Raw genomic sequence first — 27138 nt, 5'->3', positions numbered from 1 at the left:
TGTCTCGGTGGTTAGTCGTCAACACTACCTCTCTGCTCTTTCCTCATCCCGATATTCAAATTCTGCTCCAGTGAGTGACACGGTGCCAAACCGGGCTGTGATGGCCCACTTGTCACGGCTGAGGCCGGCTGCGGGGCTTGGCGGTTGGGGGGAGGGCGTCTGCTGGCTTTGGGTTAACTGTCAGGCATCTGGCCGTGCGATGCAAACCAAGACACATACAACTGTGTGTGGACAAAGGGTCAGCAGGCAGTAAGTGAGGACACGAGCGGCTCTTCTTTAGGGAAGGCACATGCACTTTAGGGTGTGGCCCTGATGAGTTCTCTTGGGAGCTGAGGCCACTCAGGACAGCTGACTGCCAGATAAGGGGCTTCTGGGTACCTAAGACCCCTGCCACTTTCAGAAAGGCACCCACAAGGAATGCTACAATGTACACTGATGCTTGTTCAGAGGGGACCGTCCTCCACTTTCACAAACATCCTCAGGTCAGGGGGAAACAGGCGGCATTTACAGCAAAAACCAGGACAGGGCCAGAATTACTAGTTAACCGTGTGACCCGAGTCTCTATTTCTCTGTGAAATGGGGGTGTCTCCCCCCATCGCTGGCTCCAGCCAGCGCAGGCAGGAGAATTTGAGGGAATTATTTTATTTATAGAAAACCCTCTGAGGGTTCAGACCCCAGTCCTGCTCCCTCAGAGAACACGCCTGCTCTCTTCGGCTCTCTCTCTTTTTTGTTCCGGGACCTGGTAATTATATGCTTAGAGATGAAGGCTTTTCAAAAACATCTTTCCCACCAATTTTCAGCTGGAAACGTGCATAAAAAACAGAGATATTTTTATCTGGGTGTTGTTTTTTTTTTTCCCTGTCTCCTCCTTCCAGCAATGGGCAATTATGAGCTTTTGCCTTCAGTCAATCTGTCCTGTAAGAACTCGCTTCAGAGAGAAATTCATTTCCGCAGTGATGCCAACCCATCCAGCAAACGGGCTGGGCAAGTGGGGGGCAGGAGAGAGAGATGCCTTGCGGAGCACAGACCTTACACATGGTCTCCAGGCCCAAGGCTGCAGGCCGGGTGGGTGGGCTTCTTTTCTATTTCATTTCTCTTGAAAGCAGTGCTAATTTGCCTTCATTATCTCCATTTCTCTGGGGCCCCAGGGAGCTATTGAGCTTTGACAAAGTGGAAAGGAAGTCAGCCCCCGGCTAGGCTGCCTTTGCCAGGGTCCCGCCTATAAGCGGAAGAGGGGCTGGGGCCATGCATGGGGCTGGGCAGGGGGGCTGTGGATGGGGCGTGGCTGACCTCTGGCTCTGCAGGCCTCGAGGAGGGCACACTTGGCATCTGAGAGGGGCCAGTGGGAAATCAAGATCCCGGGCGGAGGGTCAGTTTGGGCCTTGACTGCAAGCCACCAGCAGGGCCAGCCCGGCCTGAGTGCCGGTGGAGAGAAGGGGGGCCCCCGGTCGTCTCTGGGTCCAACCACAGCAGCGCACACAGTCACCCACTGCCGCTCACACCCCGCCAAGTGATCTGCCGAACGTGGCCGGGTTGCCCCCAGCTCGGAAGGCTTTGCCGGCTCGATGCAAAGGATGGAGTCCGGAGCCTCAACCTGCTGCCGACTGGCTAAGGGGTCTGGAGCGTGTCGCTTCTCCTCTCCAAGTCTAGGCACAGTGGTGGTGCCCACCTCGCGGGCTGGTGGGAGGAATCCGTGAGGTTATGTGGTACCTGGAGCCAGGACGCATGTTAAGTTCTCTCCCTGGCCCTTCCACTCACCTCATTAGAAAGATTTTCCTGTTAATAACGGTAACAGTTCCTACTGATTAAGTGCCAGTGTGGTGCTAGGGGCTTCACAAGTTTTATCTCATATATTCTCATCACCTTCTGAGGTGGGATAATCGCTATTCCCATTTTACAGATGGGGGGGGGGGGTGGGCTGAGGCACAACAGCTTAGGTGACTTCCCACAGTAAGGGGCAGGGCCAGGATTGGAACTCAGGCCGTACGTAGGCTAAGACGCTGTAACTTATTACCACTTTATCCTCATGTGGGGCTTCCCAAATGGCACTTGTAATAAAGAATCTGCCTGCCAATGCCTGAGACCTAAGAGACGCGAGTTCGATCCCTGGGTCGGGGAGATCCCCTGGAGAAGGGACTAGCACCCCACTCCAGTATCCTCGCCTGGAGAATCCCATGGACAGAGGGGCCTGGTGGGCTACGGTCCGTGGGGTCGCAGAGTCGGACACGAGTGAATGTCTGAGCACATATCCACAGGTGGGTGGATGCCATGATCATTCCTACGCTATCAATGAGGAAACCAGGGCACAAAGAGGTTACGGGAACTGCCTAAGGTCACACAGCTCCTAGGTTGCTTAGCCATGGGCCGCTCCTGCCTCCTCCCCTCATTCCATGATGGTCCTGGGGGTACTCAACTCGGGGGTGATGCCTGTGGCCCTCCTGGAAGCAGCCTCGGCTCCTTTGGGCACTCCTGACCCACCGAGTGATCGCCCTCTGGCCCTGGCGGGCTGGACCCGGGCAGACAGCCGGATGGAGGAGCGTCAAAGCCAGCTGCAGGCTGACCTCAGAGCAACAGCCCCAACCCCACAGCTCACAGGGCTCCCCAGAGGCCGTGGAGAGATCACTGGCTCAGCCACGGGTGACCCTTGCTCTGTTCAGCGCACGTTTTTAAGGGAAACAAAAAGAAATTTATGAATAGATTTAAAAAGCAGACACCTGTTTCACTTGGAGCCAAGGACTGAGGAAAAAAAAATAATAAAGCACCTGACGAAGGAAACCGGAGCTGATCAGCCCGGTGCCTGGCCGGCTCCAAGCTCTTGACAGGCACTGATGTGTTTAACTCCTCCGAGAGCTCGCAGGCATCCCCTTCTACAGACAAGGGGACCGAAGGCCAGAGGGACCACTCAGCCGGGAAGCTGCAGAGGACAGACGGGAATTGGTCCTTCTGGCCCCCAGCAGACCACATCCTTAATCACCAGCTCTGCCTTCTCCCACCAAACACGAGGGCAACAGACGCCAGAAGAGGGGTACCTGGGGAGGCAGCGCGTGCCCCCAAGAGCCCCACGTTAGGGCTCGGGCACCCACAGGCTGAACATGACCAGAGACGGTGCCAGCCCCGCAATCTCCCTTCCACAGGGCGTGCGGGGCCCCCAGCACTGGACCCTGAGCCCACCCTCTGGCTCCTGCCCCCCTCTAGGGGACTGCAATGACCCCGGCATCATGTGGGGTTGAGCACAGGCTCAAGAGAGGCCGTGGCCTCCTGGATCTGCGCTGTCCCACGTCCCTCTGAAGCCCACCATATCGGAGTGCATGACCCCCAGACCAGGTCACCAATAGGAGCAGTGAAGACTCAGCTCACCCAGCACAGAATCAAAGCAAAAGAGCTCCCCACAACTGACCGACCTGGACCTCCCTGACCTCACCTGCTAAAGCTCTGTCCTGGGCCGGCTCCACTCCATGCAATGGTTGTCCCATACCCAGCTTCCAGAGCACCCCAGGGCCTTTGCACTGGCTGTTCCCTCTGCCCAGAATGCTCCTTTCCCGACATCCACAAAGCCCCCTTCCTCACCTCCTTCAGGAACTTGTGGAATCGTTACCTTCTCATCTTCCCCAAGCAGCTTGTTTGAATTTACACCTGAACCCCGCACCCCTCTGGCACTTCCCATGGCCTTCTTTCCCTAACAGACCTCACTTTTTTTTTTCCCTTTTAACTTAGTGATCTTTACTATCTGCCCCAGTCCACTATGATGTCAGCCCTGGGGGGCTAGTTTTTTGTCTATCTGCTATTTCCAGCACAGAGAGTCTGGCACACAGTAAATGCTCAGCAAATCATTTGAAACGCAATTCCCACTTACATATTAGATGAATGGGGATCAAAGAGGTGGAGTGAGTTGTCCAAGGTCATGGAATCAGGAAGAGGCAGGGGCAGGAGGCAAACCGAAGTCTCCCTGGGTCTGGAGGCCTCGGCTTCCACAGTCTGGGGCCTGCGGTGCCCCCCCACGGCCACGGCCCCTCTGAGAAGCAGGAGGTCAGGCCTGCCCGAGGATCCAGGTGGTTCTGGTGAGGGGCCCCCCCGGAGGAGTGGGCAGCTCAGGCCGTGGCAGAGGCCACCTCCCCGACACACACGCACCCTGTCTGAGCCTCCCAGCTGGGACAAAGCCCACTTTGTGGCCGGCCGGCAGTCAGAGGAGCGTGGACACTGTGGGGCGTGGGGCTTCCTGCCCAAATCTGCTTTCAAGCCTACTGCGCGCCCCAGTCCGGGACACACCCCTTCCTGCAGGACTCGGGGTTCGTGGGGTGAACAAGGCTCCCAGCACCAAGACGGCAGCAGCAGGGTATGGGCCTGAGAAAGGACTGGTGCTGGCAGAGTCCATCGGGGAGGAGAAAGGGCCCTGGGCACTGCGCCCCACAGGCCCCAAGCGCCAGCCTGGCTCTCCCTGCAGCCCGCTCAGAAATGCCGAGGGTGCACGGACTGGCCACCTGTTGGTCGCCCTTGGCCCCAGGCTCCAGAGAGGGCATGTGGCCAGAGGCCCAGTGGGTGGTCACGTGATCCAAGCCGGGTTGATGGGAACCAGCCCTGGGACGTTTGCTGGAAATATCCTTAGCCTCAAAGGCACTAGGGGTCCCCTGGGCACTTCAAGGAGAGGAGTCTGCCTGGAAATAAAGCCTGCCCAAAAAGAGGCAGAGAAGAGGCAGAGACCTGGGGTCCTAACCATGTTAGCTGAGCACCTGGATCGCACTGTGCCTGAAGCCGTTTGTTGAACTCTTCCTTTTAAGAAGAAGCCTGAGTGCCGACACCAAGTGAGATGGGGGTGATCGTGAAGCGATGTGACCCGGGGAGGAGACCACGGTGGGGTCCGCAGGCATAAGGGAGGGGGTGTCAAGGAAGACATTCAGATAGGAAAAAGCCAGGGAGATCATGAAAGGCCTTGGATGCCAGGATAAGAAGCTATGATCACATCTGAGTATTACCAAAAAAAAACAACGCCTCCCACGGCAGCATGGAGCGGGTGGGAGAGGGGAGGCCCAGGAGGCCAGTGAGGAGCCTGGGGCTAAGGTCAAGCAGGTCCAGGGCAGAGACCACAGTACCGAGAAGGGGGGGGACGTCTCCTCCACGTTGTCCCAGGTGAGGGCTTCAGGGCACCACCGCCCTCTGGCTCTGACCACTGCAGGACGAAGTGACCCCCACTTCTTGAGCCCGATGTTGAGAAGACAGATGTGCCCAAGCCAAGAGAGGCGTGGAGTTGCCAGGAGGGGGCAAGGGCAGATCACAGCGGGTGAAATCCCAGCCGTAGCCCCGGACAAGTCACTTAACACCTCCTTGCCTCGGTTTCCCCAACTATCAAATGGGGAGATTAATAGTCCTGAATGCACAATGGTGTGAGGACGCCATGAGAAAACGCAGAGACAGCGCTGAAAAGAATCTGGCACAGAGTACGATCTCAACCGCTGTCAGCTACTAATATTATTTGCATTATTATTATTATCTGGGGGTAACTCTGCCATCTGCAATGTCGGGGGGCAGGGTTGGGGGAGGCGAGAGCCTAAGTTCCTGGGCCCTCAGAAGCATGGTCAAGGGAGCTCTGCTATAAAAGAGATCTGGGTGCCAATCCCTCCTCGGTCGCTGTGGGTCTTGGGGGCAGCCTCTGACCCTCAGCTTCCCCATCTGTCCACTGGGACCAGAGTCCCTAAGCGATTGCACGGAGGTGACACCAGCAGTATGCCAAATATGGGAAGGCATCGCTGGGGCTGCTCAGGACACAGGGTGAAGGGCGAGCTGGTGGCCCTCGAGCCCGCCCAGGGTCCCAGCCCCGGAGCCACCCAGGAGAGTGCCAGCTGAGCGATACCTGCCTGCCCCCCGCCTCCTTCCCACCGACCAGTCGACCCCCCGGGCCAGGGGCACCCTGAGCAGGGCAGGAGGTCTCCAACAGCACCCTGGCACCCGCGGGGCACACGGGGCGGGACGCGCCCCCCTGGGGCACACCAGAGGCCGGAGCGCTGCCCTCCGGGGCAGGACAGCCCAGCAGACTCGGCCCCCCAGGGCCGGGGCAGACAGGCAGCCCCGCCACCTGCCCATCCGCCGGGCGTCCGGCCCCCGCCCGCCCTCCCCGCACTGGGTCTGGAGCGGCCGTCCCAGGCCTGGCCCCTCTTTGGGCGGCAGTTCCAGAGGACTCCGTGGGTTCGGTCCCCTCGCCCCTCCTGCGGCCCCCGTTACTCACCCGCCTCTCCAGGGGTCTCCCGGCTGAACCCACACAGCATGTCTGCTATTGTCTCCCCGGTGCCACCCGCTCCCTCCCTCGCCCTCCCCAGGGAGGGGCCGTGGGAGGGGAGCTCCTGGCTCCCACTGGCTGGGCACGCGTCCACCCACTGCAGCGGGCGGCCCTCTGCTTAAAGGGGACACGGCCGTCGTCACGGCTGATTCCTGGACGGGGCTCAACACCACCCCCCACCCCCACCCCCCGCCACCCATTCCGAGTCTGGGCAGGGGGTCTCTGAAGACGGCAGGCCGCCCCCAGGGCCCCCAGGCAGACAGACCCCCGGGCCAACTCTGCCCCTGACTCATCTGGGGACCTTGGGGAGTGACTGCTGCCCGCCCCAGACTCAGTTTTTCCACCCGGAAAACGGGAACAGTGTCTTCCAAACTTTTTTAAGTAGCAGATTCTAGTGGAATCTTGTACAGGATTCCCAGGACGTAAGGCAGAGGAAAAGCAGCCGTTGAATGAGGCCAGGGTGCGTCTGCAGGTCTCGGGGTAGAAACCCTCACACTCAGAGCCCCCTGGCCCTCCCACGGACATTCCAGCTTCCTCTCCCAGGCCTCCGTCTCCTCTCCCCGAAGGTGGGACTTGGGGAAGACGAGCCCAGCGCCCTGTTACCCGGAACATCTCCCCAGCTGTGTGGGAAGACAGAGAAAGTCAGGAGCAAGCTCCGGTCTGACAGGCAGGGGCAGCTGGTCACCACTCCAGCCCCCGCTGGGCCTCAGGCCGGCACCTCCTGGGTGCTTCCTCTGCACCAGCTCAGGATGGCCCTGACGACCCTGACCGACCCCTGAGCCCCCCTCCAGCTCTCTAGCTGTTCCCGCTCCCCACCCACCAATGCTGGTACCAGCGGAGAGCCACACGCCGCAGAGGTGCTGGGAGAAGGATGGGGGATGGGCACTCGGGGTGTCAACAGCCTGGAAAAGAACCGCATGTTGCAGCCAGCTGAATGAGCAGAGAAAGAGACCGACAAGGTCTCGGCTCCCTGGAAGCGCTCCGATGCAAGGGGACAAGCGGGCTCAAGTGTCCCTGGGTCCTGCAGCAAATGGGAGGGCGCAGCCCGCGGTTGGGAACCCGGGGCTTCATCTGAGGTTCCTCCCCATGCAGGGACGCCCACCACAGAGTCCAGCCCACAATTCCTGGGCTGCCCACGCCGGCTCCTGCCAGCCCCACCCTATTGGCACCTTTAGGACAAACCCGGACTCTGAGTGTGTGTGGGTGGGGTCACGTGCACCCCTGGATCCACAGGTGACGTTCCTTGCTTGATGCCCACCTCCCAAGGGCGCCTTCCTGTTTGGGTGACTTCATCCGTCCCAGGGGCAGGGTGCCTTGGGCCGGCTGTGAGGTCAAAGGTCAAACAGAGATGCCAAGGTCTCAGCCGTGGCAGGGTCGGAGAAGGAACCTGATTTGGGAGGTGTTTGCTGGGAGAGGGGCTGTGGGCTCTCCGTGGGGTCCACGGTGCCCTGCAACCGTCACGATCAGGCTCTCGATGAAGGCCCTGACCATCCCCAGGGCACCGAGACCCACCCTGGAGCAGCCCAGCCGCACAGCAGGCTGGAAGCGGCACAGCTCTTCCCAGCCCCTCAGCCTCTCCTCGCCCGCCCCCCACCTACAGCCCCTTCAGGGAGGAGGGTGGCATGGTGCCCAAGGCTCTGGAGTTCCATTCACCCGCTTTCATAAGAAAATATTTGCTCTCCGAACACATGCATTTAAATGAGCGATTAAGGCTGAAGGTCTGAACCCTTGCCACATTTCTGTCTCTCTCGCGGCTCTTTTGGAATTTACTCTCGTGGACGAGGAGCAGCTGGAAAGGTCACGCCGCGGGTTATGGGAGAGCTTCCTTGCAGCGATTCTCCAAGAGCCTGCTCTGCGAGGCGCCAGCAAGGACGCAGGCGAGGGTCAGCATCTTCCCACCGCCCTCTGTGCCTGCCAGCCCACCACGCACGTCTCACTTCACTTTATCCAAAAAGTGGGTTGGCAAGCAACTGTCGGTCTGCTCTGGAACAAGGTAGGGCTGAAATGAGTATTTGGCACAGAGAGGTTGACTGACTTGCCCGAGGTCACCCAGCTGTAAGGGCAGAGCCAGGCTCACACCTGTGAGGTCTGTTCGTTTTTGTTTTTTAGAGAACTGCTTCTTTTTGTTTGTTTATTTTTCCTGTAACGTAGAGATGGCAGTACTTTTATTTTTTATTTTATTTGGCTACGCTGGGTCTTAGTTGTGGTATGTGGGATCTAGCTCCCCGACCAGGGACCGAACCTGGGGCCCCCTGCATGAGGAGCGAGTCCCAACCACTGGGCCACCAGGGAAGTCCCAGAGGTCTGTGCTTAAAGGCGCGGCTGTATGTCTCTCAAGATAAAAGGTTTGGGGGTGAGATGAGGGGGTCCACCGAGAAGGTGTCTTTGAGCCTAAATGTGGAGGATGGGAAGGACGGTGCCGTGAACAGAGTGCCATGCGACAAGGGAGAGACCAGGCGGGAGACGCAGATGGAGCCAGACCACGGAGGGCTGGTGACAGCCGCTCCTCTGGGCGCTGGCTGAGGGCCAGCTGCATCAGTGTCCCCGGCCCCACCGGGAGCCCCCCCAGAAAGGCAGACGCTCAGGGCTCCCTGGGCCTGCTGACCCAGAATCGGCATTTCAACCGGCTCCCCAGAGGATGCAGAAGAAGTTTAAGAAGTGCTGTATCACGAGCCAGACTTTCATCCTGCAGACAGTGGGAGCCATAGATGGTTGAAGAGCAAGGGTGCAAGAGGCTCCGCGAGGACCCGAGACACAGAACACCGGCCCCCGAGGGAGGAGGGTGAGGGCCTGGGGATGAGCAGCAAGGGCCCTTCTGGGACCTGGAGCGGGTGGAACTGCGGCGGGGCCGTGCCCCGGAGATGAGCCCTCTCGTCCACTGCGGCCGGGGCTCGGGCAAGCAGAGGAAAAGAGGCAGAGATTGCTGGGCGTGCACTGTGGCGAGAAGCCAGGTCTGCGGGGGGCCCGGGCCGCCATGCGCTCATGGTCACAGGGTTTGCGTGTTCTGCATTTCCAACACCGTGGAGGACCCGGGAGGGCGACTGGGCAGCCTGGGGAAGGAGGCAGGGCCACTGAGCTGACGGGCAGTCCCTCCATGGCCAGGAGAGGCCCTGACGCCTCCGCATCCTCAGCTTTTATGGGACAGTCAAAGAATCGATTGCTGTGTGACCCGGGGCATGTGTCCAAACCTCTCTGGGCCTCAGCTTCCTTAGCTGCACAAGGGGAATGATAACAGCACCCGCCCTCTAGGGTTAGGGAGTCCAGATATAGACTCAGGACGCATTTATGAACCCACTTTTCTGCCAAGGGTCTCATCCCAATGCCGTGATGAGTGAGGCCAGAGGAGGGGGACTTCAAGGTGGCTGAGCACGCAGGCCAGGCACACCCAGGTCCACACCCCGGCTCCACCACCCGAGGACCTTGTCATTCCGGGCAAATCACTTCTGTCAGAACTGCATCCCCACTGGTGACAAGCGAGGGTACAGAGACCTTAGGAGGTCTGCCCAGCGCCCTGACCTCCTGACCTCCTGACCGCTCCATGCAGAGCATTCTTAAAGCCTCTTAGCGAGCCATGGCCCCCCTGCTGGCGGGTGCCATGCGGTGTAGGACCCCGGCATCGCTGACCCCCACCCACCCAGGGACAGTGGACCCCCCTGCCACGAGTGGGAACTGACCACACGCTGCACAGATGGGAAAACAGAGACCCAGAGAAGGTGATGTTGGAGCCCCCCCACCCCCGGAGCAGAGTGGGGCTTGGACCCCAGCCTCTGTCCCTCCTCTCAGACCCCAGGGCTGGTTCATCATCACCATGCAGACGGACCATGTCCAGAGCTGCCAGACACTCTGAGTGACGGCCGGAAATGAAGTCTGGTTGGGAAGGATGCAGAGATGGCGATCCGAGGACAAGAGATAAACGCTTTATTGCTGTTCCCTTGCTTCTTCCTCCTGGTCTCCCTCCCTCTCTCCTCACACCACCCCTAGGGCCAGGCCAAGACAATCACTCCCCTCTCCTCTTGTCAGACACTCCCGTAAGTGGGCACTATTGTTCCCATTTCACAGGTGGGGACACTGAGACCTGGGGTAAAGCCACACCTGGGCTGTGCCCGGGGGTAGGCCCCCAGGCTGACCCCCTGCCGGTCCCCAGTGCCCTTCACCCCAGCCTCCCTCCAGCCCTGGAGGGCAAGGTGGTCTCTGGCGGCTCCGAGAGCGAAGCACAACGGGCTGTGTGCAGAGACGGGGAAGTGAGGCTCGGGAGGCGAAAGGAACCGCAGTGGGCCCTTCACGGAGCAGCTCTGTGCCCGGCCACATCCTCAGCGTTTCACACCTGTCTCCTTGTTTCACCCACATTCCTCAGACGTGAGGAAGCTGGGGCCCAAAGAGATGGAGCCACTTGCTCTGAGTCTCACGGAGTCTAGGGACTGAGAGGGATTTACACCCAGGCCCCACTGATGCTGTCGACACAAACACCCCACTTGCAGGCCCTCCTGAGAAATGCACACTCATGGATACAGGAAGAAAGAGAAACGGGTCGGGGGGGTCCCGAAGCTGCTGCTCCTGGAGGGTCTCTCTCCGCCCTCTGACTAGGGCAGGCCAAGGGGCCATTGCCCAGGTCTGGACACAAATGGGGAAGCTCCTTGGGGCTCCCTCTTGGCCTCCAAGCAAGATACCAGCAACGGCTCCCCTCCTGGAGGAGAACCATGGGGCGATGACAGTGTAGGGCCCCCGGAGCCTCGGGCTCCTCCTCTTAATGATGAAGCTGTCTGTCCTCAGGGGGCTTTGTGGAGAAACTCCGCGACTAAACAAAACGCCCGGAAAACTCTGGAGCGCGGGGCCCATGGAGGCGGTCAGTGTGGACGTGGCCCTGCCCTGCCCCTCCGGTCACCGGGTCACCCGAGAGCACCCACTGCCTGCGGAGACTAGGCTGGGCACCAGGTTTCCAAGAGGCCAGAGCAGGTGTGAGCCTGCCTCTCGGGCTGCTGCTCTGGGGGAAGGACAGAGATCCAAGGAGTGGAAGTGCTGGTGGCTCGGTCGTGTCTGACTCTGTGCGACCCCGCGGACTGTAGCCCGCCAGGCTCTCTGTCCATGGGATTCTCCAGGCAAGGGTACTGGAGTGGGTGCCGTGCCCTTCTATCAGGGGATTTCCCCGACCCAGGGATCGAACCCGGGTCTCCCGCATTGCGGGCAGATTCTTTACTGTCTGAGCCAGCAGAGAAGCATCCAAGGGAGAGAAACCCACAAGTATAGGTAAGTGATGGAGTTGGGGCTGGGGGGCCAGGATAACAGGAGGTGGGCGGGGGTCAGGGAGCCCCCAGAGGAGGTGTCTCTAGGCTGAGACAGGTTGGGAAGGAGCCAGGGTGGCTGCGGGAGAAATCGGGGTGAGTGTGGGCTGTCAGGGGAGCAGGGGGAGGAGAGGAGCCGGGATTCTGCTCTGGGTGCGGTGCCAAGGGAGGCGCCGCGGGGTTCTAAACAGGGTCCTGAGTGATCTGACTTGTTTCTAAAAAGCAGCCGGAGGGGCTGGGCTGCCAGGGTCCAGATGGCATGGGGGGACCAGAGCAGGAAGGGCCAGGCGCCTCAGGGGCAGGAGACTGGGAAGCCAATTTTCTCCGTGCCTCAGGCCAGTCCCAGTCCCTTCCTGCTCTGAGCCCATTTCCCTCCTCGTGACCAGCAGTGTGAGTCTGGGGACCTGCCAGGGGTGAGGGCGGAGGGGAGAGGTCAGAAGCCTGGAGTCAGGATGCATCGCGATGCAAAACAGGAAGAAAAAGGAAAGGGGGCCGAGCTTAAAGGAAACATCCCAAATGCATGCAAGGAAATGCAAATGCATGCGAGACTCACTGGCAAGCAGAGAGGTGAAGGGGAAGCAGTGCTTCTCCCACTGGACTCTTCAGGGCAATGAACATGAGAAATGCAGGCGAGAGCAGGCGCTGGTGCCCATCGGGGAGGTGGAGGGGCAGGGGCACTGCTGGCGGGGTAAACTGAGGCAGCCAGGAGAGACCCAGCACCCCCTCCCCTGGTAGGCAACCTCCAGTATTGAAAACTACGGTTTTTCCAATAGTCATGTACTGATGTGAGAGTTGGACCATAAAGAAGACTGAACACCAAAGGACTGATGCTTTCGAACTGCGGTGTTAGAGAAGACACTTGAGAGTCCTGTGGGCCTCAAGGAGATCCAACCAGTCCATCCTAGAGGAAATCAGTCCTGAATACTCATTGGAAGGACTGATGCTGAAGCTGAAACTCCCAATACCTGATGTGAAGAGCTGACTCATTGGAAAAGACCCTGATGCTGGGAAAGACTGAAGGCAGGAGGAGAAGGTGGGGACAGAGGATGAGATGCTTGGATGGCATCACCGACTCAATGGACATGAGTTTGAGCACGCTTCGGGAGATGGTGGAGGACAGGGGAACCTGGCGTGCTGCAGTCCATGGGGTCGCAAAGAGTCAGACACGACTGGGCGACGGGACAACCGTAAAGGGCAGCGAGGGGAATGCCATTTGTGAAGATGACCTGCACCTCCATTCTGGGGGAGGGGGCAGGTAACATGATGGCCACACCCCACGCGCAGCCACGTGGATGGGCTTAGAAATATAGTGTCGATTTCAAGGGAGAAAGGAAAGGAGGAGGAAAGAGCAGGAGGAGAAGGGAAGGAGGACAGAGGGGAAGAAAGGAGGCCAGGAGAAGGCAGGAAAGATTATGAGAGTTCCCTGTAATATCGTTTATAAACTAAAAACATACATAAAGTACAATGTGTGCCCAAGGGCGCATACAGAGTAAAGACCTATTTCACAGAGTGAAGGTTTCCAGGGCGGTAACTGGGAATAGGGGTAGGGCATGAGGGAGGAAAAAATAAAATAACCAGAGCGGGTGCCAGGCTGGCCCAGGACCAAGTGCGCTATGAACTGAAGAATCTAGCTCAACCGCTGAAGCCTGGGATTAAAAATAAAAAATAAATAGATGCCTTGAAAGGCTTGTTAAGAAGCTGAAGTTCTCTCCTGAGGATACTGGGGAGCCATGGAAGGTTTTAGAGGGAGGGAGGGATGAGGTCAGCCTAGTTCCTTAGAAAAGTAACCGAACTGGGAGCTGAGAGAGCTCTGGGTGGGGGTGGAGCCTTGGCTGACCTCAGTCACCCTCAGTCACCCTCCCCACAAGGACCACTCAGACTGCGTACCTGCCGACTTGCTGCCTGAACAAAACCAGAAAATAAATGGGTAGGCGGTCAGGGCTCACCCCCGTCACGCTTCCTCATCTCAGAGTGCCAAGGACACCACGGCAGTGCCCACCCCAACCGCCATGCTGTCCAGCCTTGCAGAGAACCCTCGGCTGGGAGTCAAGAGATGCAGGTCTGAGGCCCAGCTGCCGCCCACACAGGACCCACTCTGTGCCAAGAACACTGCAGGTAATGCAGAACATCGGGGTCTCTTGTGGAAGGGACCACACTCAATGAGGGCCAACCAGGAGCTGAAATATAACAAAAGGGGGCCAAAGAGTCAGGCCGCTCGGGGAGGCATCAGGGAAGGCTGCCTGGTAGAGGCGGTGTCTGGGCTAAGCCTTGAGGGACGCAGGAACCAAACCCTCCGAGATGCTGCAGGAAGGGCATTCCAGGCAGAGGGACAGCCTGGGCAAAGTGCGGGAGGGGGAAGGCACGCAGTATCACAGGGAGAGGCACCAGCCCGTGTGGCTGAGGTCAGAGGTCCCCCAAGGAGCAGGTGGGCTGGACAGGCAAGGGGGTGAGTCCTAACAGCCAGAAACCTCCTTTAGGAGGAGAATGAATTGACTGGGGCATCCTGGCACCTTGTCGATAACACTTAAGGAAGGGGGGCTCTCCTCAGCCCCCTCCACGAGATGCTGGCAGGAGGACACACGGAGGGCCCTCCCACATGACCGAGCTGTTGGGAGCAGAGCGGGTGTGGAAAGAACTGGACCCAGAGGATCACGACGTCCCCTTGGGGCTGGCGACCCACGAGGCTTTGGAGGGGCAGGTGCAGCTCTCCTCCTGTGCCCTCAGCCACCAAGAGGAGAGGCAGGTGGGTTCAGCCTGTGGCTAACACTAGACTCCCACCGTCCCACCTCTGGATCAAGCGGTACCCTCTGTGTCCTGGTGTAAATGCCCCAGAGAAAGGGCATCTACACATGGCTTTGCCATTTTGAGTGCAGTGTCTCGTGGAACCCTTCAAGAGCCCTTTGACGTGGGCACTCCCGCTCCGCTCTTACAAAGAGGAAACTGAGGTTCAGAGAGAGGAAGGGACTTGGCCAGGGCCCCCTGCCAGGACGGGCCGAGGGTCAGATCATCAGAATCAGGTGCTTCCGCCTGGGGTCCTTTACATGGGCTCCTCCTTCTGCCTGGAACTCCCTTCCCCCTGCATCCCTAAAGCCCAACCTAAATGCCACCTCCACCAAGAAGCCCACCCTGACCACACCAGGTGGGTCCTCTTTACCCTCTCCCAGCCTCTCTTTCAATGCATTTGCTCACATGTTTTTTTCTACTAAAGAGGGGACCCTGGACTGTCTTGCTCATTGATTCTGACCCCATGCTCAGGGCTGGGCCTCATACAAAGTAAAAGCTAAATAAGTGTTTGCTGAATGAATGATTGAGAAATAAATAACCCCTGGATTGCTGTATTGGAAAGAAACCCATCATTCATCCCTCTTCAGTCTCATGCGGGAAGCCCTTCTGCTGTCTGGTAGAGCTTGCATACCTCCACAAATGGGAGCTCACCACCTCACAAGCAGCCCTCCCTATTCCTGAATGACTGTCAGGATGGGAGTCATTCTGTTATCCTGAGCTGGAGCCTGTTTCCCTATGGCTCCTCTGGGCCCTGCCCCGGACCAGCCTGCAGAGACTCAGAGGTCGGGCCTGGACCCAGGTCACGCCCTCAGAGCCCTGGCTGGAGAAGCCACAGCTCAGAGTCTGGAGGTGGTCCCAGTGGGGACCCACCAGCTCCCCTCCCACCCTGAGGGTCTCTCCTGGGTGTGTGCCTGGAAGGAGAGGGCGGCCATCAACACCCCACACCACCATGAAGTCTGGGGCCAGGCTCTTCAATCCCCTCTGAGCGTCAGTGTGCCTTTAACATCCAATGGCATTTGCTTCGGGCCCACGAGGCTGGCACAATCACGTCTTTTTACAGATGAGAAAACTGGAGTCCAGAGGGGCAGGAGACAGGGGCAGGTGTCTGACTTCAAAGCCTTAATCGCAGCCCAACACATTCTCAAAAGGGCTTTGTGTGATCGTCTTATCTTAGTTTGTGTCCTCCTGGTGGACTAGTTAAAAGAGAATCCTGCTGTTGTGGACTCATTAGTGGTACAAGCTCATGCAGGGAGAGACTTTGGGAAGGCAAATTTTGGAGAAGGGAATGGCAAACCACTTCACTATTCTTGCCTTGAAAACCCCATGAACAGTATGGAAAGGCAAAAAGATATGAAAGTGGAAGATACGCCCCCAGGTCGGTAGGTTTCCAATATGCTTGAACGGTGGTGCTAGGGAAGACTCTTGCGAGTCCCTTGAACAGCAAGGAGATCAAACCAGTCAATCCTAAACGAAGTCAACCCTGAATACTTATTGGAAGGACTGACGCTGAAGCTGAAACTCCAGTACTTTGGCCACTTGATTCGAAGAGTCGACTCATTGGAAAAGACCCTGATGCTGGGAAAGATTGAAGGCAGGAGGAGAAGGGGACGACAGAGGATGAGATGGTTGGATGGCATCACTGACTCAATGGACATGAGTTTGAGCAAGCTCTGGGAGATAGTAAAGGACAGGGAGGCCTGGTGTGCTGCAGTCCGTGGGGTCACAAAGAGTCAGACGTGGCTGAGTGACTGAACACCACCACCACCAAGGAGGTCTCACAGCCAGCTGAGAATACGCCAGTGAGACCCAGGCAGCAGGACTCCCTGGAGGAGGTGTGGGGCAGGGGTGGCCCCTAGCACAGGCCACTTATTTCAGGACAAGGCTTGACTCTGAGATTTCTGGGTCAGTGCCTGCTCCCAGCTAGTTGAGGCTCCCCATGTTCCCCAGCTCCCTCAGTGCTGTTTAGGAAGAATCCTTGGGAGGTTGACAACTGGTATCAGGAACCTGGCCTCCCTCCATTCCCACCTCCAAGCCTTCACGCTCTCGGTCCCCCAGGAATGAGCTGGCCCTAATGCCTCCTCTGCCTGGCAAAATCCTGCAAGCTCTCCAAGGTTGCCCCGCGGTCACTTCTTGGGGGCCGTTCCAGCTGGTTTGTGTCCCATCTGGGTCTCCAAAGCCCTGGGGCATCCCTCAGTCCCACTGTCAACTCACCGGATGCCCCCCTCTTCCTCACCCATCTGCTCCGGACAAGCCTGACAGCTAAGGGATGACAAACGTTCCACTCCTGCCAGCACCCCCTCCTCCAGCAGCAGCAGCGTGGGGGCCTGTGAGGGGACTCTGGGTTCAGGTCCTATCTCCACCCCTGACTTGGCTGGGTGACTGTGAGCAAAACTAGCCTCAACCTTTCATGTGTAAAATGGGGGTACATGTGTGGGCTGGGGCAAGAGCCAGACCTGTGGCCTCTGGGGGCTGTTCCAGCTCCTACCTCGCCAGCCTGGGACCCCTTCACCTCGGTACCCAGCTTGGGCTCCAAAGGACCCTGTGTGCTCAGACGCTGAATCGTGTCCAACTCTTTGGGACCCCAGGGACTGTGGCCCGCCAGGCTCCTCTCTCTGTCCATGGGATTTGCCAGGCAAGAATACCGGAGCGGGTTGCCATTTTCTTCTCCAGTAGGGAAGCTTCTGGACCCAGGGAACGAACCTGCGTCTCCTGCATCTCCTAGATTGGCAGGAAGATTCTTTACCACTGAGCCATGTTGGCCATTTCCAAACCTCAAACAAGCGTTCCTCGATGGACTGTTTTGCAACCGGGGGACCGAGCCTCGGTGATGAGCAAGGACTGTCCCCAAGGTTACCTGCAGGGACCCCAGCAGCCCCAGTTGTGTGGCTCTAAGAGGCTGCCGGGTGGGTGCCCGCCCCCCTTCCCACACATGCACTTATGAGTCACCGTCACCTCGGCCGAGTCAGTGAAACGCGGGGGCTGGAGGGACAAGGTCAGCCCAAGGAGAGCAATCGGCGGATGGGAAGTGGGGTGACGAGACTTCCAGCCCCGGGGGAGCAGCGTTGGGGCACAGAGGGAAACTGAGGCCAGGAGGAACAGGGAAGCGCTCCAAGACCACAGGCAGTGGGGTCTCCTGTCTGACGGCCGTTCTTTCTGCTCCATCAGGCCGTCTCCCCAGGGAGGAGACAGGGGCTGGCAGCCTTCACAATCATCGGGGCGATTAGGGCAGGCAGATGGTCCTGCTGGACTGAATGTTCAAGCCGACAAACAGACAACGCTGGTTCACGGGCTGACCCGATCAGCACTGGTGTTGGTGGGTGACGCCGCTGCTCAGCCTGGAGGGGGACCCTTGGAGGAACCCGTCACTGTCTCTGCAAGGCCGTCCTGGGGCGGGGGGAGCGGAGGAAGGGGGGACAACCTGGGGAGAGCCTGAGGAAGACAGGCTAGTAGCTGCACGCTGAGGGGTCCCCTGATCCTGGCTGGGAGGCCAGATAATTGACAACCGAGGAAAACGCCCATGGTGAGATGTTTGGGCTTGGAAGTCAGACTGCCTGGAGGTGGGGGAGGAGCGGCGGGGGGTGAGGGGGGCAGGGGGTTACACAGATACCACATTTTCCTTCCTGGCTGTGTGACCTTGGAAAGTTGGCAAGTCACAGCCTCCCTGAGCCTCAGTTTCCTCACCTGTAAAATGGGGCAATTTAGCTCACAGCTCACAGGATTGTCGCCAGGGTGAGAAAGTACACGGGTACCTGGCAAACATCAAGTGCTCAGTAAAGGCTTGGGGAACAAAGAACAGGTCCAGAGAGGTTCACTCCTGGCTGCGGGGGTTCCAGGAGTTATTCCAGGGCTGAGAGTTGATCCTTGGCTCTCTCCCACCCGACCCGCCCCGGGAAGGGAGAAATCCCCGGGGACTCTGGACACCCTTGCTGATCTGAACTTGGCCGGGTGGGGCAGGGCAGGGGTGCGGGGGTGTGGGCTGCTGTCTGGGCGCTGGAGGCCGGAGGCTTGTTTCCACACTGACAGTCAGATCCGAGACCCCCAGCACAGCTGCTGCAGTGTGAGAAGCTCCAGGAGCCGGATGTGGAGGCGAGAGGCAGACAGAGGAGAGACTCATTATGGAGGGAGAGGAAGGAGTGAATAATTCATCACAGATGTGCGCCAGGAGGGGGGCGCGGGCGGACGGAGCTCGGGAGGGCACGCGCGCAGGAGAGGCCCCGCTCGGCCGGCGGGGGGGACCGCTATCTTTGATAACCTCGTCATCCCTGAGTTGCCCCTGGCTTCCCCAGCACCGCAGGGGCCTCAGCAGAGGGTCCTCCTCACCACCCGCCCTGAGCGCCCCTGCTCCAGCCTCGCCGGCCTGGGGACACGCAACCCATCCACACCCCAGGCCCTTTGCACTGGCTGTGGCCTCTGCCGGCCACACTCTTCCCCTGGACAGTCCCCTGGCTCCTTCCCTCCCCTGAGTCAGGGCTTTGTCCCAGGGTCACCATCTCAGCGTGGCCTTCCCCCCACACCCTTTGCGAAACTGCACCCCACTAGCCACTCACCCTCACGCCCCTTCCCCTCCTTCTAGAAACGTCAGCTCCGCGAGGGGAGGGACTTTTGTCCGTCTTCCTCTCTGTTGTACACCCAGAGCCTAGAATAGTATGTGGCACATACTAGGGGCTCAGCAGGTATCCCATGAATTAGTGGATGGCTCGGGGTATTCTCCTGCCTCGACAGCCATCAACTCCCCCTCCACCCCGCTGCAGCCATAGCTCTCTCCCCACATCCCTGCCTGTGGTTTGCTCAGAAGCCAGAGCCCGTCCTAACACTCACAGCTGACCTCTATTCCTTGCTGCTCATGGACCCTCCAAGGCGTCTCCTGCACCCAGGAGGGGGTCCAAGCTCCACTGTCTCCCACCTGCTCCGCCCCGGCTCCCTTCCGTCCCAAACCCTTCGTGCTGACCAAAGTCGGCTGACCGCTCCTCTGAGGCAGGTCTTTGTGCAAACTGTTCCGTTTGCTCAAATCCTCTCTTTCTCCCATAGCTGTCTGGAAAACTACTCATCCTTAAAAACCCCACTCTGGGAGCTTTCTCTCCTTTCACAAGAAAATCGTTGCTTCCTTCTGCAGGCAGGAACAGGACCCTGTCCATCCCCCCACCAACCCACCCCCCACCCCCGCCACGCCCCGACATCATCTACACGTCGTTTCCCCCTGGGTCTGAGCCCGCTGAGTCCAGAACTGCAAGTGACACCAGCACTTTGAAAGTATGACCTCAGTGGTCCTTGCAGCCACTCAGAGGGGAAGGTTCCAACGTTAATCCCATTTCACAGATGAGAAAACGGGGGCCCAGCGAGGTGAAGGCACTTGCCCTGGTGACACACCTGAGACGTAAACCCGGCCCGTGGCGCCAAGACTTGCACATCCTGCCTCCCTCACATCAGCAGACATCAAATTACCTCTCTCACTCTTTGACTTGAAAGTAACCGTTTTATGCCTCTAGAGGCTCCAGCTCAGCTCAGGGTCCAGCACTCGGGTCAGAGTGCACCTCTGCGGGCGCCCCGCCACACCGCCTCCCCAAGCCTCTGCCCCCGCCCCCCACTACCCAGATGCACAAACCAAGGCCACTGTCAGGACTGAGGTGGGCGGGGGGTGGGGTGGGGGGACACTAAATATCCAGCATCCTGGAGACGTTCCCAACGCCAGGCGCGCACAAGCAGGGGCTCCCCTGGCCTCTCAGGCTGTGGCAGAAATGCGGTGTCAGCCGTGTCTGAACCCCAGCTTTCCCCAGTCCCAGCTCCGGGGAGGAAGCACAGCTCCTCAGTCTAAGCCAAGCCTCAAATCCCAGTCTAGGGGACACTGGAGAGGTTGCAGATGGGATGAGGCCCAGGGACCACCCCCCTTAAGCAATCACAGGGTGAGGAACTTGGGGGGTCTTACCCAGGAGAGATGGGAAATAGGTTTGCTATTTTTTTTTTTTTTTTTAGGTTTGCTATTTTAAAAAAATATATGGGCTGGAAGTGGAGAGACGTGTCCTCACACATTTAAAAAAATGTTTTGGAAAAGAAGAAGAAACGCCTCCCCTCCCCCCACAACCTCTTGAATCTGTCTCTCCCGAGAATTCCCGTTTCAGATGGATGTGCCGGCTCACAACACAGGCAAGCAGGGTCCCTGCGCCTCCTTCGAGCCCCCAAAGGACTCGCAAGGGGCCACGGAACCCGGCCCCCGTCAGCGCAGCGTGTCCTCCGGCAATCAGGCCATGCTGCCCTCTGCCTTCTTCACTTCTTTCCCGCTAAGGGCTTGCTGGTCCCAGACACAACCACCCTGGGGTCCCTGTGTTTGTGGGGTGGGGGCAAGGGAGGGGGGGAAGGAGGAAGTCGGGCTGCAGATGGCAAGATGAAATTCAAGATTCCCAGGGGGTCTCCTGGGTGCCGGGCCCCGCCCCAATCTTTTCTCATCATCACTGCAGTCTCAGAAGGGTGGGCTTTCCTAGGGTGCCTTTTATCGACAAGGAAACTGAGCTTTTGAGCTAGCTACACAGGAAGTGAGAACTGGGTCTGTCGGGGACAATTCAAGCACTTTCTGCACCTCCAAGACCCAGAACCTGATCCGCAGCATGAAGCTGGCTGTTCTCCAAATCTGGGGACACTCAGATCAGAAGCAGGTCAGGTTGGGTCTGTCCATCCCTCCAGCCTGGATGGACCGCCCTGGGTTCTCGGGGTGGGGGCGCTGTGCTCCCGAACCAGATGACAAGAGCCTTGAAGGGGGAGGGGCTTCTCCCCTGGGGGCGGTCCCAGCACAGGGGCGTCTGGGAAGCCCCAGGGGAGATCCTGTCCCTATCCAGGCTACTCTGCCCCCACAGAAGGGGCTTCCAGGGGCCTCTGGGATGTCAGACTGCCAGCAAGTGGCCCATGGGCCAGTGCAGGCCCCACTCTGCCAACCCACGGGCCCTGCCATCTATTGGCCACTCCTGAGGCAGCCGCTCCGCCCATGGAGGCCCCTTAGAGTCTGGAAAAAGATGCTGCCGACAGTTTCCAGAGCTGGCTTGAGAAACCCTCCGGATGTCGGCTGTGTGGCCACGGGCAAGTTACTTAACCTCTCTGGGCCTCAGTTTCCCCCGTGAACCTTCAGGGTGAGGATAGGGCCACATGGAGGAATTAAAGGATTAGCGCGATGTCTGGCACAGTCAGCTACTCTTGTCCTTCTGAAAAGTACCATTATCCTGAGTTCTGAGGCCAGGCAGCACAGAGGCTGCGAACCCGTGACCTCTGCCCCATCCCACATGCACACGAAGAGGCCTGGGGTCACAGGGCCTGGAGGGCTGGGCTCCCCGCTCCAGACGCTCCTCCCCACCCGCCTGCCAGAGCCACTTCTGCAACTCAGCCTCGTTCCGGCCCCAGTCCTGCATTTGCCCACAGCCCCCCAGCGCCAACTCCCCACACACAGCCGCTCACCCTACAAACACACACACACACACACACACACACACACACACCTCTCTCTGCTGGTCCACCTCCACCCGCAGCCCCATGCCCCGAATCAGGAGAAAAGGAAAAGTCATTAAGGACATGGGCCATGAAGGCAAAGAAAAGTCAAGCGAGGCGGACGGTCACAGGGAGACCAGGAGAGAACCCAGAGACGCGGGGACAGAGCAGGAGACAGCGCACGGAGACCCGAGGGGGGTCAGAGAGACGCAGGGAGGAGGCAGAACCAGACCAAGAGCGACAGCGAGAGACCCCAAAGAGACGGAGGCGGAGAGAACGCCGAAGAGCCGGAGTTGGAGACTCAGACAAAGACACGGAGAGGTGGAGACTCGGGGAGCCGGCCAGGGCAGAGCACGGACTCCCGGACGGAGACCCCAGAACCGAGAGGAAGGCGGAGCCCGGGGGGACGGGGCGGGGAGGGGGCCCCGCGGCCGCCGCCCTCCAGCTGGACCCAGGGCCAGCCCTAGCCCCCGGGGGCCCGTACCTTTGGGCCGTCGCCTCACCACGCCCAGCCGCCACTTGAACGACACAGCCAGCATCGCGCCGCCTGCCCTGGGCCGGGGGACCCAATGCCCGAGCGCCCGGCGCCGCTCAGCGCTCCTCCGCGCTCCTCCGCGCTGCTTGCTTGCGCTTCTAGCACAGGCTGGGCGCTCCCTGCTCCGCCCTCCCCGGTTGCTAAAATAGATAATCCTCCCCGGAGCCAGCAGCGATGCCATCAGTGAGGTCCCTCCTCCCCCGCAGCCGGGCCTGGGGAGTGCGGTTCCCAGGGGGCCGGGGTGGCAGGGACCCCCCGCCAACACTGGAGCAAACCTCCACCGCCCCACCGGGTCCTCTTCCTCCAAAAAAGCGCTCACCTTGCCTGCTCACCCCATCTTTGGCCCAAATCCACCAATCCCCCTCCCTCTTTCCCCGGGTGGAGGGGTTGTTTGATGCCCCCAGACCTTTGCACCCCTTGGAATGTGCCTCCACTCCTACATGTCTCTGCCCAGGGAGGTTTGCTCAGAGATCCCCGCCTGCCCGCTGGGTCCCAGCAATGCTTTGCATACTAGGTTGAGATTGTCTACCCCCTCCAAGCCTGGGAGCCTCTGCAAGACAAGGACAGAGTCCTCTCATCCTGTGTCCCCTGAAGTCAGCACAGGCATCTCACGGCCATCGGTGTCGAACGCTGAGTCCGAGGCCCCACCACCTCACTCCCAGCTGCTACGCTTAGCCCGGTTTGTAACACTGGGCAATAAGAGAAATCCCCACCGACCTGGCTGGGGTGGGGGTGGTGGGGCGGAGGGGTTGTCGTGGGGCCAGTGGAGACCTGTGAGAGCTCCAGGCATCCAGCAAGAGCTCAACAAATGCATCTGGGGTCCCCTCCTGTCTCACACACAGCTATCCTCCTCGCTAACCACCCCAGCCCTACACTCAGAGCCAGGCAGCGGGGCGCAGGGGGCTCAGGGTCACAGAACAGATGCGTGGCAGAGATGGGACGACCCCAGGTGGGGTCCGCCCCATAAGGGCGGCGCCTGCTCCCTCCAGCCTTTCTGCAAACTACTGAGGCCACCACGAAGAATCAGGCCACGGAACACCTCCACGGGGAGGGCCAGACGCCCTCTCGGGAATTACGAGCTAAGTTGCTTCAGGCATGTCCGACTCTTTGTGACCCCATGGACTGTAGCCCGCCAGGCTCCTCTGGCCACGGGATTGTCCAGGCAAGAACACTGGGCAGGGGTGGGGGGTTGCCATTCCCTTCTCCAGGGGCTCTTCCCGACCCAAGGATCAAACCCACTTCCCTCGGGTCTCCTGCACTGCACTGGCAGGCGGATTTTTAACCGCTAGCGTCTCCTGGGAAGCCCTCACTATGGATGGAGTGCAGGGCAATTATTCTGAGTCAACAGACCCTGCAGCTAACAGAGGTGACTCACCCAGTGAGACACTAATACCCTCCTCAGTGATCCCCCAGTCCTTCAGATTCCACCCAGGAGTCTCCACTTGGTTCTGTCACTCCTTAATGCCTCCCTGAAGCTTAGAGATCAACCAGTTTTGACTGAGAGCAGGCCCCAGACTCAGCGTGCCCCCTCCTCTGCCCCAGTGTGGATTCCAGCCCAATGCACCAGGAGGCTCTTGTTGGTGGGCTCCGGGAAGCCCTGTAGGGGCAACTCAGCGAGGCCAGGGTGCCTTTCTACTGTATCCGTGGGGTCTCCATCCCTTTATCCTGAAGGCAAGGGTGGCAGGGGCCGCTCAGGGCAGCCCGGGAAGGTGGAAGCAAGCATGTGAGGGGTTCACACAGCTGCTCCCTGAGACACAGGGCAGGCTGTAGGGCGCCCCATCTCAGATCGACCCACTCCACTGCAAGGCTGCCCACAGGCAGGGAGGCCCAGCCTCCAGCCAAAGAGCAAGTCTCTGGCAGAGCTGTGCAGAGTCAGGTGAGAAAAGAGAACTCCAGCCTTCGAGGATGGGCAGGCCCGGGCTCGAATCCTGACTCAGGGTGCCCCCCACCGAGAGCCTCAGTGGGCTTACCTCCCAACTCGGTCCAAGCTCAAAGAACCATGCGGTTGTCCCCATCGAGAGGGGCACGGACTGCACTCAGAAGTCATTTGGGCCCAGCCACTCGCAGCCGACTGAGGAGGTGGCTCCCTGGGTGCCAGAGGGCCCAGGTCCTGGCACCGTGTCAGGCGTCACCCCAGGAGCAGAGCGAGGAGCGCGTGGTCCCTGCCCTCTGAGAGCGTCCAGCCCAGAAAGACGCTCTTTGCCCCGAGTCTGCCCATCGGAACCCTGGGGACAGGACTCTGTACTGCGTGGCGATCCCACAAGCTGGAGCATCACTCAGATGCTCAGCCCCTCCTCTCACCACGCACAGTCCAGCTTCTCCTCCAGACCACAAGCTCTCGGAGAGCTGGTGTCGGCGTGGATGCCTGCTCTTTCTGCCCCTTGCTCCTTCTTCTTCCAGCAGTGTCACCCCACTTTTCTGGGGGGTCTGCTCCTCCCCTGCACTCAGGCTGGGTGGAGATTGCCCCCCTACCCCCCTGCAAGCTCCTGGAGGGCCCTTGACCCAGAGCCCGCTAACCAACACTCTCCCAGCCCGGCCACAGTGACGGGCTCAGAGATGAGCACACGACCCAAGTCCTGGGGTCTGATCAAACTCCTGGGAAGGGGAATTCTGTCCATTGCAGGGTGTGACGGGGAGTGGCATCATGCTGGAGTCACTGGTGGCCACGTGACACCAAAACAGGAAGCGGGGGCCGTGAAACTGGTCCCACCCTGACGATGACGTGCCTGACGTCAGCAATATCCCTTTTCTGTTACTTTAGCCAATACATTCCCTTCTTGGCTTAAGTTTGCGTTGAATCTTTGGTGACTGGGACGCCAGAGAATCCTGATGAACCCAGTGCCTTCCTCAGTCAGCTTGCAGGGCAGAACAGGAACTCGGCAAATGCTGAATGAATGAATGAACAAGTAAACAGAACACAGATTGATATACTCCCCAAACTCTGCCTTCAGTGGTCGCCCTGAAACCTGGACTTGAGTTGAAGGAGATGGAAACTGGATGATGGGTTCCTTGCTGGCTCAGGAGTCCCCCGACTGGCAGGAGTGAAAAAGGGAAACTGGGGCGTTCTGGTTTCTGGCCGTCGAGAACTTGTCTGTTATCTGAGCGGCTCCTGTCAGGTGCCCCCTTCCCCAGATTTTCACAGGGCTCCTTCTGCAGAAACAGTAGCTTGAGGGAAAGTGTGGGAGAGTGCAGGACCCCCTAAAGGAGATGAGACCAAGGGTGAAAGGGCAGATCAGGGGGCTTCCCTGGTGGCTCAGTGGTAAAGAATCTGCCTGCCAATGCAAGGGACATGGGTTCGATTCCTGGTCCAGGAAGATCCCACGTGCCTCGGAGCAAGTAAGCCCACACGCCACAATGACTGAGCTTGTGCTCTAGAGCCCAGAAGCTACACTACTGAGCCTGTGTGCCTCAGCTACGGAGGGCTACAGCCCATGCTCTGCAACAAGAGAAGCCACTGCAAAGAGAAGCCCGCACACCCTAACTAGAGAAGAGCCTGCACAGCCACGAAGACCTTGCCCAGCCAAAAATAACTAACTAAATAAATTTCATTAAAAAGGTTAGATCAGCACAGGTGGGGAGCCAGGGGACCTGAGTCCAGGTTCCAGCCATCTCGGGCTACAGGGTGGCCCCAAGCAAGTCCCTGCGGTTCTCGGGCCTCCTGGGCGCGAGTCCATGGTCCTCCCTGGGCTCACTCTCCCTGTGAGTCCCACTTCTTCTCCCCCAAGGCCCAGAGATGCTCCTCCCATCACCTAAGGTCACAAGCCACTAAGGCAGTCAGGCCAGGATTCGAACACAGGGCCACCTGACTTCCCTTAAAAATGGGCTAACAGAGCCCAAGAGACGGGCTCAGAGAAGGAAACCAAGCCCAGAGGGACCCAGGCTGGGCTCCCCCCTGGATCCTGCTTTTTCATCCCTGCCTCAGCCTCACAAAGCCCCAGGGGTCCGGGTTGCCTTCACCCCCACCTGCTTCCCCGAGCAAATTAACATCTCATCAGATATGCCTTTAATCTTCTCAGCCCAGCCCTTTTTTTCCCCTGGGCCAAGTGGTGTGACATTTCTGCCGCCCAGCTCTGCTGATCTAAATAAGACAGAGGCCCCCAGGCTCTGCAGGCAACGGGGGGCGGGAGGGGGGCGCAGCCAGAACCCTCAGAACCAACTGCTTCTCCAGGCTGGTGGAGGGAGGAAGTGAAGTGAAAAGTGAAGCTGTTGGTTGTTCAGTTGTGTCTGACTCTTTGAGATCCCATGGAGTATAACCCACCAGGCTCCTCTGTCCATGGGAATTCTCCAGGCAAGAATACTGAAGCGGGTTGCCATTCCCTCCTCCAGGGCATCTTCCCAACCCAGGGATTGAACCCAGGTCTCCCACACTGAAGGCAGATTCTTTACCATCTGAGCCACCAGCGCGGAGGGAGAGGACGATGGCTATCCATCCGTCCATCCATTCACTCTTTCAACTAGTGTTCTATTAAGCACCTTCTGTATGCCAAGCCAGGAGATTCAGCCACCATCAGAACCACTCTACACCATGCTAACACTCAAGCGGGAAGACAGAGGAGATGACCAACGTAAGAATCAAGTGAACGTCCCAGGATGTTAGAATAGAAGGTGAAAACTGCTAGAAATGAATGGAGCAGAGTGAGGGGCACAGAGGGAGACATTGCCAACTCTAAAGGGAGTGGTCTGCTCAGAACCCAGACTGTGGTCTCTAAATACCCCAGAGCTCCTCAGAGAAGAGGCTGATTCCAGGACCGGTGCAAGAGGAGCCCGGCATATCCCGTGTTGCTATAAAGTAAGGACATGCTTGT

General features: G+C 59.1%; 1 protein-coding gene across 3 annotated transcripts in view; it reads right to left on the bottom strand.

Moving 5' to 3' along the window:
• Positions 1 to 22353, bottom strand: part of GRIP2 (glutamate receptor interacting protein 2) — a 58573-nt gene extending 36220 nt beyond the window's left edge. For 2 of the 3 annotated variants that reach the window (XM_061128934.1, XM_061128936.1), the window contains exon 1: positions 22283 to 22353. In XM_061128934.1, coding sequence (XP_060984917.1) covers positions 22283 to 22337 — 55 coding nt within the window. In that variant the 5' untranslated portion in view covers positions 22338 to 22353. Of the gene's footprint in view, positions 1 to 6217; positions 6278 to 22282 lie in introns of those variants that run through there. The other variant, XM_061128935.1, reaches the window with a different exon arrangement.
• Positions 22354 to 27138: the final 4785 nt, after the last annotated feature.

The sequence above is a fragment of the Dama dama genome, chromosome 24, assembly GCF_033118175.1.
Source record: "Dama dama isolate Ldn47 chromosome 24, ASM3311817v1, whole genome shotgun sequence".
Classification (NCBI taxonomy): Eukaryota; Metazoa; Chordata; class Mammalia; order Artiodactyla; family Cervidae; genus Dama; species Dama dama.
The sequence above is the reverse complement of the archived record's forward strand: the minus strand, read 5'-3'. Positions and strand labels throughout refer to the sequence as shown.